The 20,316-nt window shown below is 39.6% G+C and overlaps 1 protein-coding gene across 6 annotated transcripts in view; it reads right to left on the bottom strand.

Moving 5' to 3' along the window:
* Window positions 1-1,791: 1,791 nt before the first annotated feature.
* The window catches only part of LOC109856698, a 64,878-nt gene continuing 46,353 nt past the window's right edge, over window positions 1,792-20,316 (bottom strand). For 5 of the 6 annotated variants that reach the window (XM_020432265.1, XM_020432261.1, XM_020432262.1 and 2 more), the window contains exons 4-14: window positions 19,849-19,998; window positions 17,354-17,548; window positions 14,510-14,595; window positions 13,689-13,885; window positions 13,317-13,434; window positions 12,576-12,815; window positions 10,519-10,673; window positions 7,279-7,391; window positions 6,954-7,116; window positions 6,267-6,767; window positions 1,792-4,739 (exon numbers count right to left, since the gene is read on the bottom strand). In XM_020432265.1, coding sequence (XP_020287854.1) covers window positions 2,687-4,739; window positions 6,267-6,767; window positions 6,954-7,116; window positions 7,279-7,391; window positions 10,519-10,673; window positions 12,576-12,815; window positions 13,317-13,434; window positions 13,689-13,885; window positions 14,510-14,595; window positions 17,354-17,548; window positions 19,849-19,998 — 3,971 coding nt within the window. In that variant the 3' untranslated portion in view covers window positions 1,792-2,686. The remainder of the gene's footprint in view (window positions 4,740-6,266; window positions 6,768-6,953; window positions 7,117-7,278; window positions 7,392-10,518; window positions 10,674-12,575; window positions 12,816-13,316; window positions 13,435-13,688; window positions 13,886-14,509; window positions 14,596-17,353; window positions 17,549-19,848; window positions 19,999-20,316) is intronic. The other variant, XM_020432267.1, reaches the window with a different exon arrangement.

Below are 20,316 nucleotides of genomic sequence, written 5' to 3'. Positions count from 1 at the left end.
TCGCTGTCAGATTGCACGTGTCTTGCAATTTCGCCCGCCCAGACTGATGAACTTCTCCGGCACACACTCTACCACAAGACGCGTAATCTGATCAACACGGTAAGATTATTCGCAACGAAGCGGAAATAATGAAGATCGAGAGAGAGAGAGAGAGAGAGAGAGAGAGAGAGAGAGAGATTTATTTATTCACAAAATCAAATTGTTTTCTCAACGAAACAAATTTTTTATAATATCGAGAAATCCCATTTCCGTCTCAAAAAAAGAAAACTCCCGAAATTTTCTCTCGTCTGAGTGTCAAAATACTCGTTCGAATTCTCTCTCGCTTCTTCTTCGGCTCCGATTATCGGGGGCAACGTTATCGAGCAGATTGAACGTCGCGGAGCGAGATGAAACGAAAACACACAGGAAAAGAAGAGAGGAAAGAAGAGAGAGAGAGAGAGAGAGAGCGGGCAAAAGAAGAAGACGGAGACAGGCAGGATTGAGAAGAGAGAAAGAGACTAGCGTGAAAATGGTCTTTTCCCTTCCGCGTAGTGGCGGTTAAAGACGAGAGAGAGAATCCCATTACCGGGAGAACTTTGAAAATCAATTCGATCTGCCGGTAATATAAGTGAGAACTCGCCAACCACTTTGTCCCGATTCGCCTCGCCGTTCTTCGCTTGCATCTGCTGCGCGCGCGACTTATAGACCTCCCTCCGGCGCGCGCGCGCTTCACTTAATAACAAAGTTTTTTTTCGCGAGACGCATGTAAAGTCGCGAGGAGATGCACGACGTAGGAGACACCTCACACACACACACACACGGAGAGAACAGGAATGACGAATGTCGCGGATATAAAAACTTTTCTTTCATATTTTTGGAATTTCTCCTAAAAAAGTAGGAAAAAAAAATTTATTCTCATAACGCAAAGTTGTGCGCGCGTACAAAAAGCGCGGAAGAGCTTAAAAAAATATTAACAACTAACAAAAAGTGAAATATCTACTCTCGCGATCGAATCGCGATTAAAAATTTGGTCACACGATAATTCTCACAAGTAAAGATATATATACGTGTACTTACTATTATACATATATATATATATATATTAGGTCTAGCGGAAAGTTCTGTCCGTTTTTGGAATAAAACAAAATACAAATTTTTCTTACCGTCAATAAACTTGATTAAATAATATAATTGCCGTTATTATTAATGATTTCTTGCCAGCGTGAGGGCAATTTGTATGTCCCATTTTTGAAAAATTAAGAAAAATTTGTATTTTGTTTTATTCCAAAAACGGACAGAACTTTCCGATAGACCTAATATATATAGACGTAGAATGTATACGACTGCGCGTTCCCTACCTTTGCCATGTTAAGAAAATGTCTTCAACGTTGAGAGAGACAGCTGATGTTGAATACATAGACTTATATAATAGAACGGAAACATTCGTGTAAGAGGAGCTGAAGCTTCGTTAAAAGAGACAGAAATAGTCGTGGAGTAATTCTCTTCTTTTCTAGCAGCGAGTTGATTGGTGGCCGCGGCAGGCCGAGAGCAACGAAGATAGAGTTCGAGAGTCAGTTGAGAGAAAGTGATAGTGAAAGGTGATAGCATAGACTTGTGAGATGATTGGTCCCCCACCATCTTATTGTAAGAGAGAGAGAGACAACTACTCCAGCACTATCTCTGTCCTTTAATGTTGTTCTCAACTTTGTCATATAAATGTTCCGTCTATTATATAAGTCTATGGTTGAANAGTAGCCTCATCTTTGTCTAGCGAAGTAGTGGGGGAAAAAGAAGTCTTCGCTGATTGATAGAATAGTAACGGAAAGTGGGGATAGAAAAATAGTGGGGGTGAAGAGGAGTGAAAGAGATTAAGGGGTGATGGCAGATTATATAGGTGATATGAAACGGTAGGCCCTGATCCCACCACAGATACATTGATAGACAGAGAAAGAGTTACTATTCAAAGTATGCTGTCTCCCTCAACCATGAAGACATCTTTTCAGCCAAACGCGCAGTCTATATAATTCTACGTCTGTGCTATTACATAGTTAGCGCTTTAGAGTCACACTTAAAGTTTAATGAGATATTATTGTCACGCCGTTTTTTTTTTTTTTTCCAAAGTTTTGTTTCAAACATTGACAATATTAGTGTACGTACGTGTGATGAACAATCGTATTTTAGCACGCGTGTTAGCGATTGGTTTTAATTAATAATGGAAAAGAGAGACAGCGCGATCTAATTTAAATACTAATACAACGTAAGGTAACGATATGTTAAATAATGTAAAATAATAACATTATGCGTGTCTGAAATAAGTTACATTGCACAAGACACGGTGAAATGCGCTGGCATTTTACTTAAAAAAATGCAAAATTAATACGTCGTTAACGTCTAAATTGAAGAGGTGGTAATAAAAATAACACCACCTCTACAAGAAATAATAAGTTTACATATTTTAATGGATTCTGCAGGTAGAAAAAAATTAATAAAAAAAGATAAAAAAAAAGAAAGAAAAAAAAAGAACACGATCGTTTTCTTGTATATCGTCGATTTTGATTGCGACGGAAAATGCCTCGCGGAAAAATCCGTAGCTACGCGGAACCGCGTATCGACGTTCGGGCGGAATGGCTGTGAGAGATCCCCATCTACATTCCATCTACATTTGCAAAACAGGACAGAAACGTAACACGTGGGTGGCCGAAGCCAATTATTTCTTGCTCGACGGTTTGCGTTTAATCGTGCCGGTATTCGAGTTGCTGGAATTTCCGTTGCTCGCGGACGACGAATCGGTGCTCAGAGTCTTCTCGCTCTTCGGCATCGTCGTCGTCGTCGTCGTCGTCGTCGTTGTCGTTGGCGAAGGTATGCTCGACTTGGCGTCGGACGCCGCCGATGGCGCGTTCGTGATTTTACTGGGCGCCGCCACCTCCGCTCTCTGCGCGATTTCTGTCTTCTCTATGTGCAACGGCTTTTCAATCCCGGCCTCCTCCCGCCTGCGCGAAAACGACGGAATCCTCGTAACCCTCGGTTTCTCCCTCAGGGACGGCTTTTCTCTTTGCTCGAACGCCCTGTCTCTCTCGGTGTTCTGGCAATTTTGCTGTTCCGGCGACGGTATGGCTGACACCTTCGGTATATTCCTCTGATCTCGGCACCTCGGCAGAGTCGCCGTCGGCTTTATGATAATCTTCGGCTGCTTCTGACTGCTCGCCTGTGAGCAATTCTTCGGCTCCCGCGCCGTTATTATTATCCGCGGTTCCCTCCTTTCCGTTTCTCTGATCAGCAAAGAACCGCAGGATGCGTCCAATCCTTCCGGCGACGAATCCTTGTTGTTTCGCCCCAGTTCCGTTCGCGGCTCGTAGTCAATTTTGTCCTCGACAATTGGCACCTTCGAGAACGAAATCAGATTCTGATTCGTTTGACTCGGATTAATTACTCTCGGCGTGATCACGATCCTCGGTTCGATACGCGACGTCGCGCCCGGTAACGGCTGTCTCTCGTTCGCGGCGATCATGATTTGCGGCTCGGAGGTCGACGCTATTACAGCTGATGACTCGCACGTCGTTGGTCTGTACCAATTCGGATTGCCCACCTCGAGAAGCTCGACGGACTTGCTAATGTTCTCGCTCTGGGCTGAGGAGGACGGCAAATAGAGACCTCCGTGAAGCGGACATTTTGGATTAGCATAAATGCTATCCACACTACCGCCCGGTTGAACGTTTCTGACCCCATCCAAGGAATCTATGATGTTGGGATCGGAGTTATTTTTCGACGAGTCCTGTCGCTTCAGCAACGGGCCCACGTGCAGATTCGTCGTGCTGATCGGGTGCTCTTCCTCGCCCAGATTCTCGCTCTCTTCCGCGAACAAACTGTTCTTTTCCAAGCTCTTGGAGATCCCGAACGTTCTCGGAGGCGGTAACGGCGGTTGGTTCGCTGATAAAATTATACGATTTTCGCTTTTATAGTCTTTGAGCGAATTTGCGTGGTGCTTGGGCACGAAGAGACTGTTCGGTGCCGGAAGCGAACGTCTCTTCTCAATATCCGGCAGCACCTTGGGATAATTTCGACGTTTAATCGTCTGCAGGGCTTCTTCCGGACTGACGCATTCTCTCTCCATTGTTGGTTCTCGACACGTGACGTTTACATCGCCCGTGCCGAAGGTCGTTAAAATCTGTCCGGTCTTCATGTAGATCTCCTCGCCAAGTGGATTCTCGTACTTCAGTTCGTCGGACAATGGCGTTTCCGCGCTTGTTCCCAGACCGGGACGAGGAAGACGGGACTTAAGTTTGGGATTAATTTTGGCGTACAAGCTGCTCGCGCTGCCCGAATCCGATTCGTTGATTCTTGGGGTGGAAAAATTCGGTTTCACCGTTCTCAGAACGATATCCATCGGCAAGGGATCGCTTCTGGAGTGATGGTGCTCGATAACGACCACTTCCGGTGCCATCAATCTATCTAGATTCGGTTGATACGTATTCGCTGTTGTTTCGATGCTCTTGGTCAATTCGATGGGCACCTGATTCAAGATAGACTCGGTTCTAGTCGCGGGTGTGGCGTCGATAGCCACGGAAACCTTGGGCAGCTTCGACTTCTTTCCAGGCCGCACCACCAAAGCCGGGCTCTCGGCGTAAATCGGTTCGTCTTTTTTTTCTTTCAACGCCGCTTCCTCCATCCGTTGTTTTTCCTCTCGCTCCTGCTTGCTCAGTTTCTCCTGATGCTCTTTCTGCAATGTTTCTCGCGTTTTGCGCAAGAACCTTGGCGAGCATCTGGAACACGAAGAAATGAAACTAAAACACAAAACTTCGACCTACGTCTCTCGCACCGTTTCTCTGTCTCTCTCTATCTCTCTCTAACAAAATATTTTACATTAAAATACATTAACGCCTAACCAGAGTAATAAAAAGTATATATTTGAATATAAATAACGAATATTACATGTTAAACTTAGATATACATGTAACAAATGAACAGGCAATATTATTACATTTACATTAATTGATGTTTGCCATAAGATTTTGATAATGTGTGAAATAAACGTTATTAATATTTGTTATAATTGGTTAGTTAGTTGCGTTCAATTATCGAAAACCATCGATCGCAATATGTTATTTCACGTGCGTTTCGCAAATGAAAGATACGCGTTAATTTCACGACTTGATAACAATCGGTAATAACAACACACACAGTTGCACTTTCCCGAAGCTAATTAATCACTTTAAATCTTGCACATTATATCAAACCAAAAAGTTACCTCGTCAAACACATTTAATGATAATACATGTTTGTTTATTAGTTACACAGAGTTTCATAATGTATGTTTCTAATTAAACGTATTTCAAGTGCGTTAACTATATATAACACAATGTACCGAAATGTATTATAGTCGCGGATCAATAAATAATGTTTTTTGTCGAAATGAAGCGATGCAATTTAAACACACACACACACACACACACACAGACAGACAGACAGACAATTAATTTGCAAAATAACTTTTTCCGTCGATATGAAGTAATGAAAAAAAAAGATAAACATTGTTAAACAATCTTTTATATTCACGTTGTTGTAATGTAAATAGAAAAGCAATAATTGTTTATTTCATCAGTTTTATTTCTTTATTTAATAATAACAACGCGTTACAGAGAGAAACACAATATTGTGATCTATAATCTAGATATTAATTGTGACGAGAAGTAAAGTCGCGCGCGCGAGCTCTAACGAGTTTAATTAACCGAGAATGGCACTTGCCTTACCCGTCTCCGTGAGTCAATATACCTAACGAAATATTCGAGAGCAAAAAGAGAGAAGAGACACCTAACTCACAGTTCTCCGGATTTGAGTGATGCGGGCTACGTCTCAAAGCAACTACTACTCTTTAAGCGAAATCTCTAATTGGATTACTGGGTCGCACAAGCTTCGAACCACAATCGACGAATTTGCGAGGGTAAGCGTTCTTCGAGTATCCTCAGCTCGCCGCAATAAAAAAAAAAAAAGACGTGCAGATCGCGTCTTTGAAACGGTAACAACTGTCACAAAAAAAAGCGATAAGTGTCTAGCGGATGAAACATCGAAACATGCGATAGAAAATTTGTTAATCTATAAATTGATTCGATGAGTTCATTTTTATTTGTGAAAAAAAAAAAGTAAAAAGATATAATTTGAGTTAAATTAATCTCAAAAGGACGTTTTGAAAGAAAGAAATTTTTAATTTCGTCACTTTGGAAAGAAACTTTTTTGCGTCTTTGAAAAAAAAAAACAATTAAATATATATCCGGAAGTAGTGTGACTCTAACCTGTGCACTATCTCTTGCTGAATCCACTCTCTGACCTTGATGTGAGTATCGATGGTTGAGCTCGAATTTTGTCTCGACAGCTTCGATCTTCGTCCGAAGTTCGAGTTGTTGTCGTAAGCTTTGTCATTTTTTATCACATCGTTCAGATCTGGCTTGCTGTCACTTTTGTATCCAATCTGCCCGTAATGGTTCTCGTGTTTATCAGTTTTCGACCTCTTGACGGACTCGTCTTTCTTCTCGCTGTTTCGTCTCTTCAATGACTTTTCTTTTCCCTTCATATTGCGCTTCTTATAATAGATATATAGAAATACGGTAAAGTTTATCAGTATAAACATCACAAAAAAGACGATCACCAACAAAGTCACGGACGAGGTCTTCAATGTGTTCGATTCCGCCCCGGTTTCCTTCGCTTCCCGAATACTTTCGCCGGTCGTGACCATGATTGAAAATGGCGACTTGTTCGCGGCCGTGTCCGTGATGCCGGACGGAGTTGTGTATCTTCTGTTGAAGAAAATTGTTTTTACACACAAACCTTTATATAAGTACTAATAGTGTGACAAGAAAGTAAAAAACCCAATTTTTTACCCGTCAGTAAATTTTCTACGGCATCTCTTACATAAAATGCCACGTGTGTTTTTAATGTAAATATCGCAAAAAAATATTTATGTAAATTTTCGAATGGCATACTCATCGATCCTATCGATGTAGTCGAGAATCGACGGTCGCGGTCCTCTCGGTCGGATCGGACTCGAAATATCTTGATTCGGGTGCTTGAGCAAATTGGGCAGGTCCTCGTTCCAAAATTGCATCTTTGCCGCGCGATAATGCGAGCCTACGTCAGGCGGTATGGCTGCGTGCAAAGAAAAGGATATATTGTAACAACAATAATAAGCTCGTAAACAACACATTGTTTTTTTTTTTTCATGACGTTGACGCAGGAAAAATGTTACTTCCAACGTGGAAAGTTACGTTAATTAACATTTTTACGTGAAAGCATCGATGAGATTCTTACTCAGATTGAAATATGTCTGATTGACGGGATCATACTCGGGCCACTCGATCTCGTAACGACCTCGTTCCTTGTTCCCGGTGGTCAGAAATCGCTTGGCGACGACGTTCGGATTCCTGCGGGGATTACAGTATTTTCTTTGATAAATAATCGAGAATGATTAATGCAGCGTAGGTAGGTAGGAATGCCCAATAACTTTTGTTACAGGCTATACGCTTGGGCAACTTGGGATTAATACCGTCAGGATGTGGAGGGAGAAGATACCGGATGATCCAATAGTCCTTAGGGATACGTTCGATACTGCTATTTCGTTTTTTGTTTTTTTTTTTTGTTATCTGCATATAATTATCTTCAAATTCATCTGCGTATAAATTATCTCTATATTTATTCCTGAATGAAACAATATTTTCTTTACTTACAAATATACTGTGTGTGTGTGTGTGTGTATTTTCTTCCATAAAAGTATCAAATTCTAATGTTGCGTCATTCTCTAGCGAATGAGATCCGGCTGCTAATTAATCTTCTTGTGTATTTTTGATATATTTTTGAATATATCATTTGTCTTGTGACGCACGAGTATAATCTCGGCGCGCGCGCGCGCGCGATGGAGTGACTTTTTAACGGGCGAGTTGAATAAACGCGATAGATTCAATCGATTTCGCGTGACGGCGGAATTCACGCGGAGTGAGATAAAAAACAAAAAAAAAAAAAACAAAAAAAAAAAAAAAGATGTTCGGGTCTCTTGCCATCGTTCGTTATCATCGATCGCGCTCCGGTTTAGATGCTGGGGCGTCATTCATTTTGACAAGAAGACACACCCCTACAATGGATACACAGTAACGGATGAAATATCGATCAACCGTGTGACGTTTACACACGAACACACACGGCATTTACCGCTAAATCTAAATACCCTCTGTTTTGCTCAATTACTTCGACCCAGTTCTCTTTGGTTCTCTCTCTCTCTGTTTTCCCGCGATAATGCATAGGTATGCTCTGATCGAACTATACACGCAAACACACACAAAAGTGATAACCGACAAAAACCCAATACAAGGTACTACTATTTGGTAATTTGCGTTTCGCGGGAAACAAAGAGCACGTGAAGAATGTGACAAATCATAAGGAATTAATTGCACGAACAAATTTTAAATACAGTTTCAATGAATATACGGAAAAAAAAAAAAAATAATAGTTTCTACCACAGCTAATTACGGTTTGCTGAAACTGAATTTGCTGCTGTGTAGCTATAAAATTTTCTATTAATTAAATTTTCTATTAATTAAAATTTTCTATTTCATAGAAACAAATTTTTGCTGATATTCCTAAATATGTCGACATAACAGCAAAATATGTATGTCTTGTTAAGCACTAAGAGCTTAGGTGTCCACAATACTACGAAAATTTAGAAACCAAACCTAATTTTTAGCTGCGAGAGCTAACTTTTTTTTCCGTCTATTTTGTAATTTATCTTGCAATTAAATAAAAACTGAAAATGTTAATTGAGTTGCATATGTAATTACATATATAATTAACTTATCTTAATTTATCTTAATTTCAAATGATATACACCAGAGAGATTCGACTTTGAATTTTCACGCACAATTAAAGGCTCGGCACTTCAAACAGTCGCGATTAAATTTTTAATATAATTAAAAATCCGATATTCTGTTTTAAACAAAGCTTAGCTTTATATACCGATAACATTGGGCTTGTTCAACCGAATAAAGCGGAATGTTTTGTTAGATGAAACAAAATGTTGAAATAATTCAGAATCGCGGATAATCTGCTTTTATCGCGCAAATTAAAACGGCCAATTCGACGGATCGTTAATTCGACAATATCGAGCATCAGCATAACAAGCATCAAATTGCACTGAGTTAATTTAAGACTGGAACTCGGCACGCATACGCGCGTGTGCATGTGCACACACACATATGTACGTACGTATATAACGCGTGTACACATCAGCACAAATTTGGAAGGGAAAAATTTAGCAACTTATTTTAACGAGTTTTCTGATAAACTCGTTTGCACAGTACATAAATTTTGTATTTCCTTTTCAGTTGTTTTTGAAAAAATAATAATCATATTTTTTACTCATAACTTTGATATTTGTTTTTTTAAATGTTTTATTTATTTAATTATTAATAATCTTGGCAATGTTTTAAATATCAATTTTTTCTTTTGTGCGAGTTAAAAGTGATATAATACAATAGATACGTTATAAAAGTTATTGAATCTATTTTGTTAAAATTCATGTTTGTAACGTAATCTACTTTAAACGCTCCATATATATATATGATGTATATATATTTTTTATAGATAAGTGAATAATAAAAATATATTGATTTTATTAAAAATATATTATATTTTAATTACTTTATTTTCTGAATGTACTACACACACACACACACACATATGGAAATATGTATATTAATTTGAAAAATCTCAGGTTTGTATTTACGTACATTTTGTATAATATATTTCTCTGTAAAATTATTTGTTTTTGAAATAATGCGGTTAAATAATGTATTTTTATTCAAATGCATAACGTTGAAAAATATATTACTGTTCGGTTTAATTAAACGCCTGAACGTTTAGTTAATTGAAAATCACATTCCGGATACGTATGTTTCCAAGTCTAACTTTAGCAACTACGAATTTCCGCGTCAACGCTGAACAACAATTGTTCTCCACTTGTTATTAAATGCGATTGTTTCTATACGGTAGCCGCCACTCACATACGCGTTGAACTTTAATACCAACTTTAATTTAACTTTAATGTGCGCAGCGTGATCGCGCACCGCATTATATTTCAAATAACGAGTTTATTCGTTTCCATGTTTATTTTTTTTTTCTTCAGACAATTTGCAATTATCAACTAGCTTTCTGCAGATTTTATTTACTAAATTTTTTTAATTATTAATTCACGCTGAATAAACTGTGTGTGCTACATTTCTCAAAATAAAAACAAATTAAGAGAAATGTGCTTTAAATAAATTTTCTATTTGTCACATTTTCAAATAAATATAAAGCTTTTTTTAATTTAAATTGCTATTATTATTCGTTTTTGTAATTAAGTCGAGCCATTTTAAAATACATATTTCAAACACACACTATATATTTTAACTAGATTTATGAAAAAACGAAATTTCTAAAAAGTAAAAATGTATAATGGATGATATATCTAAACTGTATCACCAAGTATGTATTATTCTTGTGTTTTTTTTATTAATTTACCCGGTATACGCAAAACTGCACCACCAGGTCATAATAGCTTCCGAAAACAGCATTTCACTGTTATCATATCGATCTCGCAAATCGTACTTGCTGCCCAATGGGACACCCAATACGTAAGGCAACTCCTCACCATGCACGGTATGTTGACGTTGTTGCTGCAACACATAACGAGATCATTGGATGTGCTTTTATGTCGCGAAAAATGCGGATTTTATCGACATTTCGATGCCGATTTCTCATAACTTGAAAATATCAAAACTCAGAAGTTGTTATCCCCTTTCCCCCAGATAGCTTTTTTCTTTTTTCTCTCTCTCTCTCTCTCTCTCTCTCTCTTTTTAAAATAATTTTCTAACTTCTAAAGTTTGAAATAAAATCTCTTATACGATTGATAATCAAACAAACTTAAATTTATTCTAATGTTCTTTAATTTATAATTCTGTTTTATTTCGAGATAAAAATATTTCTTTTTCATTAATTATTGTATTTGCTTATAATATAATTGTTAATCCATTTTTATTTAATTTATCTTTCTTACACTCTATATATATAAAGAGTTTTTATTTCAACTTTAATTACCATCTTACTCATTATCAATTCTACTAACAATTTGCGAATAAAATTTTGCCGGGCATAAAATTCTCAGATTTATCGTAGTCCGTAATTATTTTTAGCGCGATAAACCGAGCGTATTTACAAACGCGTCAATTTGTAAAGTTCAATAAAGGACGGAATTTACGAGGACAGGTGAAAATTAAAATTCATCGAGAGGGTTGCTCGCACATTCTCGCCGTGAGCGAGAAAGAGTGAGCAAGACTTCCCGGATGGAAAAAGAGAAAGAAAGTTTGTGTATAAAAGAGAGAGAGATACCCAACCTAACACGTTGGACTGATGCACGCGAATCGTTATTTGCAGATTTAAAATCTAATATCCTTGTTGACGCGAGGATGGTACGTTGTGCGCGGAGGTACATTCAATTTAGCGATATTCTCGGTTATACTGCATGACGAGGTCGTTGCCGGCGCACGCAACGGCGATAAAAATAGTTGGCCGAAATCCAAATGGGTTCGCAGCCCAGATTTTTCTCTCCTCGCGCGACTCTGTGCGAACACAATAGCCGCCACCACACCACTAGGTCACAACTCGTCTCTCTCTCTTTCGAGCTAAGAAACCGGAGAGAATGAACACAATGCTAACTATGTCGGATGTTCCAAAAATCTCGCGAGCGAGATATTCTCTTGATTTCTGTTTTTTTTTTTTTTGATCGACTGTTTTGAGATTAATCGCGATTTATATAAGAGATTTTGAGACGTAAAAAAGCTGTCGCACAACGTTTCTTATCTCTCCAAACAGTTTGTTGAACTTTTGAGTTTTGCATTTCTGCAAATTGAATTGTCAACGCGAAAATTCAAAAATTTAGAAAGCAATATTCGAGAAAGAGACCAGAGAAACCAAAAAAAAAAAAAGAACGAATAAGAGACACAATTTTTGGAATGTCGTCACGTGATAAAATTCCTAACAAATCTGCCAGGAAAGAAACTCTGATTCTTTAAAGGATTCTTAAGTTTTTTTTTTTTTTTTTTTTTTTAAACAACTCCTAACGCGTGTTTTTCTTTCGTTCTTTGTTTTTCCGTTTTATCTTTATTTTCATTTGCGGTTAGAGCAAATTAAAAGAAGTAAATTTGCTGTTTCGAGATTCGCGGCGATAAAGTGCGACGATGATAAAATGCCCCTCGTTTTCAGGAGCAACATTCCGCGTCAAGGAATAACAACGTTGCATGAAGCAGCACGAACTGGAGCGTTGAAGAAAGCGCACTTTAACTCATCATCCCCGCCCGTCCATCTCTCTTCTCTCCGCGCTCTCTTCTCCACTCCCTTCTTCTCCTCCTCCTCCTCCTCCCACCTTCTGCCACCCCCTTTCTCTTCATCTTCCTTTCGCGCTTTCCTCGCCCATTGACGCGACGCGCAACATTTTTCCCGCACCACGTCGGATCCCGCTTTGTCGAGAAGCGTCTGAGCTGCGATAATCGATCTTCGTTGTATCGTCGAGACCTACTTACGCCAGAGTAGTCTTGCATAGCTTTCGGATGCGAGAAGACGTACATGTAGCTCTTCGGGTTCGCCCTTGAATGCAAATTGGCAGTCATTATTAACGGCGCCACAGTGCCGCTGTCGGAGACCGCCTCGAGCACCATGTCCCGATTCTTTGTGGCGTACTCTTTCGTGAATCCACTGGAAAAGTCGGCGTATTGCTCCAACACTTTCGACAGGATCAGCTCCGGTTCTAGCTCGTGCGTCGCCTGAGGACATGTTCTCGATACTAGAAAATCGTTGGGGACTCGGAGAAAAATCATCGCGCGAGGGATTTTTTTCCGGAAGAGCGGAACATTTTTTTTTTTGAGAGAGAATCCGGTGCCAAACGATTTTAATCGTCCCGCAAAATCCGAGAGAGAATCGAAGGAATCTAGAAAAAAAAAAAATTCTCGCGTCTCTCGAAACAATGGGACAATTTGGGAAAGAAAATATTGAAAAATTTAATCTTGAAAATCGAGTCTGTAAAAATAGGGACGGGAGAAAAGGAGAGAGGAATAAAATAAAAATCAAAGAACGCGCGCGGGGGGGGGGGGATCAAAGAGAACTCGGAGAGATTCTAAGAAAATAAAGTATGTCGCGAAATAGAGTCAATATATAAAAACGAAGAGTAAAAGGACTGAGGATTACTCCGTGTATATATATATATACATATATATATTATATATATATATTGGAATATAGGCAAACCAACACATGAGTAAATTTACTTTGGCGTAGTCTCGCAAAATTTCATCCCGTTGTCCGTCATGCATACCGTGCAACAAAGCAACTGGTGGCAGGATGTGAAATTTCTCGGATTCCGTTACTCCGTACATCAGATCAAACCTGAAAAAAAAAAAAAACACGCACCAGAAAACACAATTTTGCGATTATTTCTCGTGTGTTTTAAATCTGATCGCGCGGTAAAATTTCGAACAACAAGTCTGAGCGAATTAAGTCTCTTTTTGAAATCTCGTTTGAGTGCTCGCAAAGCTCAATCAATATCGAGAGAGATTATGATGTTTCGTTCGAGGAATCGGTTCGATTTAAACGCACGCATCTACTCTATCGCATTATTCAAATGGTATATATATATATACCTGCTGAAGAGTTGCGCGTTCTGCATCAAGTTGAACGGCTTGTCGGGAATGACAGCGCGATCGATTAACGGCGCGTAGGCCGGCACGTATTTCGGCTTGTGGAGTTCCGCGTGTAGCAGCTTGTCTACGTCCTGGTTGCGCAAGCATAGCGCCAGTTCGCTGTCGCTGGCGGTGGGACAGTGGAGATGGTGCGCCACCTGAAAAACGATCCCCTCCCGCTATTGCTCGCGAAAGCGCAACGAACGCACTGCCAGAGAGCCATCTCCCTCCCTTCCCTCCCGTCGTCGTTGGCATCGATGTAACTGTGTAACGATTCTTCGCCTCGTGTGACGCGAGCGACGAGCGACGATATTTCTTCCCGTCGAATTCAAATCGCGAGTAGAGCAGAAACATGGATGCCGTCATTTGCGAAACATGCATCCCCGGGTAGAAAATAAAAACCGGTGATAAACGGTATTTTCTTTATACCGTGTAGTATAAAAGTTTTTCTCTCTCTGTGTGTGTGTGTGTGCAAACGCGACTGAGAAATCGAATAGTAAAACATTGAAGAAAAAATGCAATAAATTTATGGAATAAGAATTAATTTGTAAAAAAAAAAAAGAAAAAAATAATACAGACAAGAATTTATTTAAGAGAATCTATAAAGATTCAAAATTAACTCGGTTGTGAGACTTGATGATAATAAATGCCGCGTGTACAACATAGCGATTTCTCATTTTGCAAAACTGTAATCCGAGCGCATCAATCCTCATCTCGCGCTTTTTATTCGGGAGAACGCGACTATTATACGATATCGTCCTTTTCTTTTTTTTTTTTTTTACCTGCTTGGTAATTTGCAGTGGCGCCTTGCCGATGGCATCCGCGCTCATTGCCGATCCGGACATCAGAATGGCTCGTTTGAACAAACCTACGCCAAAACAAGATGAGAATGTCACTGATTAATAACTCGGCCATTAGCAGCAGTTGTTCTCAAATTGCGTTGAAAAAGCAATTTTCGGAGAATCTCTCTCTGTAATAGATATTTAAAAAATTATCCAAAAAATAAAAAAACGTTTATTTTTCGCACGTTCTTCGCTCCTTCGAAACTGAACATTTTCTAGAAGACACTCTTCAAAAGAGAATAACAACACATTTCGTTATTATTATTTCCGTAATGTTTGTAGAGAACGTGTGTTACACATTCTACACGAAAAAACACCTTTTCCTGACAACACACACGGTAATGTCACGTATTTACATTATTTCTTGCAGTCGTCGTCGCGAACAAATTGCGACCGCGTTTATATTACGCGTAAAGAGAGAAAAGAGAGAGAGAGAGAGAGAGAGAGAGAGAGGAGCGAAGAGGGTGTATATAAAATATAAAATGACACACACAGCGACACGCGCGTTTGAGAACCTTCCCTTCGCGGATGATGATGGCGGGCGGATGGGGAGGGGGAGGGGGGGGGGAGAAGCGGGCATTTCTGTCTCGACGTGTAAAATATTAAGTCCGGTTATTTTTCATTGCACAATATAATTATTGGCCGGACGCGATGGCATTGTGCGCTCGGCCGGAAGAGAAAAGTTCCTTTTCCCCGGCCGCCGCCATTGCGAGCCAGTCGGGTGAAAAATGGTCGACGTCTTCTTTTCTTGCTTTCACCTCGCTCTCGCTGACCCTACCTCGGGGGGGAGAGAGAGCAGCACCGGCTCCGAGTGCCCCCGAGAGTGCTTGAGTGCTCGGTGGTCGATGTGCGCTCACCACTGAACACGTGTAAGAGGAGGAGGAGGAGAGAGACCGACGGGTTCTTAGCCCCTTGTCAAATCTTGGAAATATCACAATGCCGAGCGCTTGTGGATTTGGTATATAGAGGAGAAAACTCAAAAAAGGAGTAATGGAAGCCGCGCGTTGATATCTGAATAAAACGGAACTGTCCGACAACGCGGTTGACGTTGACGGTTGTGTTCGATAATAATTTCGTCACACAAATCGGATTACCTTTGTGTAAATTTTATTTTATTTTTTTTTTTTTATATATATTAACAATTGTCAGAAGATGACAACTTACTTGAGTTTCTTCGATTTATGGGTCTGATAAAAGCGTTCGTACATTGCAGAAATACGCTTCGAACATTGTCTCGTGCACGTTAACGTATTACGTTTAATGCGAGAGCGCGCGTATGCGCCTATCTCTCTCGCTCTAATTCCCCCAATTAATCCCACGATTATCTCTCGCCGACTCTCGGAAATCGCGATCTCTGTATGCGATCGCCGTACGCCCTTGTAACTATGGATAATGTATCCAATTACGCCAGGAAGAGAGACAGAGAGAGAGAGAGAGAGAGAGAGAGAGAGAGAGAGAGAGAGAGAGAGAGAGAGAGAGAGAGAGAGATTAGTTCGGATTGCGCGTATCATCTTTTGATTCTTACGCGAACGGGGGTGTGTTATACGAGGACGAGAAACGTTCGACGAAAATACGAAGCGGATCGAATTGAGGAACAATTGTTTCGAACGATGTAAACAAAAACAAGTTATATATACAGAATGTCTGAAAAAATCATTAAAAAATCTTTTATCAAGGACGTTCTCCGAATTATTGATTTGCCTAGGATTTTCTTTAAATTTGCGATAGCACATAGTTTACGATCTTATTTGTACGTAGCCTTTTTGGATAACAGGGGTAGCGATGTTAAATTCCAAAATACGGAAGATTTAAGTTTCAATTATTTTTAACATGGATTTCCTATGCCGAGTCTTTGTGAAGTGGGGTTTTTTAAAGTTACTGACGACAATTTTTGTAGGAATTTAAAAAAAAAACAAGTATGTGATAGCGGAGAGTGTCTTAATTAAAATACGATTTTGAATAATACGGCAAGCAACCATTGTTTTCAAACTGTAGCTTTTTTTTGTTTTTTTTTTTGTTTTGCTGGATTTATGCGCGCTGTGTACTGCAGCTATTTTTGAACTTCTGCGCAGAGTAAGCGGGTCTTAGCAATGCTGAATAGCTCGACTTAACTTTGTTAACAGCAGTACAAACTTACTCGTGAGAAGAGATATTTTAGGTTGCCAACCACTGTATTTAGGTTGCTAACTAAGGCCCGGATTGGGACGGCAAGCTATCGAGAAAAGCTCGGTGGACCGATGGGTCAAAAGGCCTCAGGGGCCACCCTGCACAAGTTTTTACGTGTTACGTTGCGTTAAGTATACCGACCGAAGTTTAAATTCGTACGTAATCTTAAACTTTATTTAACGCACTGATAAAAAATATAACCTAGCATTATTTTACGTTACATTGCATTTTTTTTTTGTCCGAAAAAGATATCCTTTTAACATTAGACAATGATAATATTATTGACAATCTTGCTCAAACAAGTTCTTATCTTAGTAAGTTGTTATACTTAGAAAATAAAAAATTATTATAATTAAAGCTATTATATAACTAAATAAAAAGCTATAATTCTTACAATCCTCTGTCTATGTTATAAGTAATATTTTGTTTTGTTTCTGATTTGTGCGGGCCGGTGTGATACAAAGCTGCGGTCCGAAAAAGTCTCCCAATCCCGGCCCTGTTGCTAACCACTGTATTTTTAGGTTGCCTAACCACGTGTAGTCGGAGAACGTCCTTTTAATGAGAAAAATCTCGCATTATAGAATGTAATAAAAAAAAAAACTGTACTTGTGTTATTACCTTTTTTGTTGGCGACCGGACTGATTAGAAGTAGATTTGCAAAAATAGCCCCGGTCCCGTGACCGACCAGAGTTACGCTATTAGGATCGCCGCCAAATTCCGCGATGTTCTCTTTTAACCACAACAATGCCGCTATTTGATCTAACAATCCGAAATTGCTCGCCGTATCGTCTCGAATTCCGGGTCTCAGAAATCCTGTGTGCAAAAAAAAAAAAAGAGAGAGATCGTCGCAATTGTGAACAATATATTAGAACAATATATATCTCGAGAAAGAGAGTTTAAACAACGCAAAAATATATATATATATATATCAGCAACAAGGTATCTTCTTCGCGCGTAAAAAAGAGAGAAAACTACCTCTCGGTAGTTACCCAGCCAAGGAACTATAAACTTTCGCATTTAGAAATCCAATATGCTGTGCAAGCAAATATTCTTAAATTTCAACGTGATGCAGGAGCTGTTGAGACCGAAACGCACCACCCGTGAGGGAAAACTCACGGGAGAGTTGGAAATAAAGCTTATCTTGTAAATAAGAACCGCGCGAGCTACTCGACAAACCAACCTCGAATTCAACGTTTCTCGTTATTCTTATTTCCCGCAAGGCTCAAGGAGTAAAACTTTTGACGTCGCCGCTAAACAAATTGCCGCGCAAATAATCGTTCATTGTTTTTTTTTTTTTTCTTTTTGCAACGGGAGGAGATTTTGTTTATTCGCGTGCGCGTATCGCAGACAGGTTGTTGTTTACCGTTGGATAAAATACTGCAAATATGGGGAAATACCGCGGATAACGAATGAGCGTAACAAAATATTGAAGAATACACGTCAAAAAAAAAAAAAAAAAAAAAACGGGGAAAATATTTTTTAAATACTCCACCGAATTCAAGTACCGAACTTTCTCTTTCCGTTCGATAATTTACAAGAGCGGCGCTTCGTTTCGCGGAAAAAAAAAACTGCATCTTTTTCACCCTTGTCTTTTCTTTTCTTCATTCCTTTTCTTGAGATATTCCTTGCAATTCTCGATTTCAAGTTTCCCCAGAGATTCATAAATTCGGCGTCCTAATTAATTAGCTTTACGGTGTGATGCAAAATTCTCTCCTCGTGCTTAAACATGAAGCACTTTCGCGCGGTAACGCGATCGTCGGGCCTCTTTTTGCTCGACGACCGCTTCACGCTCGGGACCATATTTTTCCCCTGTTTTGCGCAGGGCGGACACGACGGCGGCGGCGGCGGCGGCGGCAGGGCGGTTGAAGTTATCCGCAGGCTCCTCACGGGCTGACTCCACGGCCGCCTAGAGCGCGGGTCGGGGTTACTAAGCGCTTCCCCAGCACTTTAACCTAATTTATGATTATGGTTTCGCGTCCGCCTCTTTTTTTCTTCCGCGAAACCACTCCACTTACCGGATATACCGGATGTACCCTCGCACACACGCGCGCGCGCGCGCGCGCGCACACACACAAACGACACGGGAGCGCGCGCTCCCGTCCATTTGCATTGCGCCGTCCTTGTCATCTCTCGCGCGAGAAGGGATTGCCGGAATTTTGCTGTTAACCCCTTCGCGAGACGACCGCTTCGTACAACGAAAATTTCGTATTGCGGAGGTTATAACCCGCGCGCGATATACACACACACCACACACATCCGCACACCGCGCGGCGCGGTTCTAGATGTTAGTTTTTTTTTTTTTTTAACGGACTTTCTGAATAATGATACTTTTGCATGACCGCTCGCTCGCTCAACGAAATATATATACTATTATACCGCATCAATTATCTTTTTTACGTAACAATGAGAGAAGTGTATACACCCGGACAATATACGGAATAATTTAATGTTTTCTTCTCTCTCTTGTTTTTTTTTTCTTTAAATAAAAAAAAGCTTCGCGCTGCAATTTAACTCAACTTCGCCCCTCCGTTGTTAAATCGCTCATATAAATATTTTTGTAATTGTGATTTATGTTATATGCAAACAATTTCAACACGCGTTATCTTCGTGTATGTGTGTGCGTGTGTGTGTGTGTGTGTGTGTGCGCGTCGATTTTTCCGAGCGCAACAAAGTAGTTGTTTACGATTAAACCCGGGACGGGGAGTCGTTTACACTTTCAGTGACGTGATAAGTCGGCCATCCTGTATCGTTGGTCTCGGGCGAACTTTCTTTGAAGGCAAAGTCCAATATTGAAAACTCAGGGCGATAAAAATTTAGAAAAGAAGTTTGCCAAGCAGGCAAGCAGTCTTGGCAAACGACGAGCTGTAACGAAGTTATTTATAAGACGGAACAGTAAAAGTATATTAGAGCCTTACTGCTTTTCCGCATAGCGTATCGATCGACAGAGAAAGAGAGAGAGAGAGAGAGAGCTTTCGTGTTCTACAGATACCTATCTATAAAAAGTTGACGCGCATGCAATAACAAATGCAAACAAATTTTTTTTTTTTTTAGAATAACGCGAATATTAAATGTTTTTTTCTTTTTTTAAAAAAAAAAACTGACGCATCTCTTACCTAAGATACCGAGTCGAAAATTAATTGTAACAAATATGACGTTGCCGTAAGCCGCCAGTATAGCGCCGTCGTAAGGATTGCCGCTGTTCCACTCGAAACTTTCACCGTGAATAAACACCATCACCGGATATCTCCGTGAATTTTTCTGTCCTGTAAAAAAAAAAAAACAAAACGCATTAAATTTTTCACACCAACAAGATGCAAATATTTCTTAAGTTTTTTTTTATGTATTTTGTGTCCTTCAATAATTGTTGATACAACTTTATACGCGTGTATTACGCAATGTATATATAATTACGAATGTATATAATTACGAATGTAATTATATATATAATTATTATATACATTGTGTAATACACACGTATTAAGTTGTATCAACAATTATTGAAGAACACAAAATACATAAAAAAAAACTTAAGAAATATTTGCTTTAAGAAATATTATATACATAATTATGTATATAATTAC

Source organism: Pseudomyrmex gracilis, unplaced genomic scaffold (assembly GCF_002006095.1).
Source record: "Pseudomyrmex gracilis isolate BER0280 unplaced genomic scaffold, ASM200609v1 scaffold_131, whole genome shotgun sequence".
Taxonomy (NCBI): Eukaryota; Metazoa; Arthropoda; class Insecta; order Hymenoptera; family Formicidae; genus Pseudomyrmex; species Pseudomyrmex gracilis.
The sequence above is the reverse complement of the archived record's forward strand: the minus strand, read 5'-3'. Positions and strand labels throughout refer to the sequence as shown.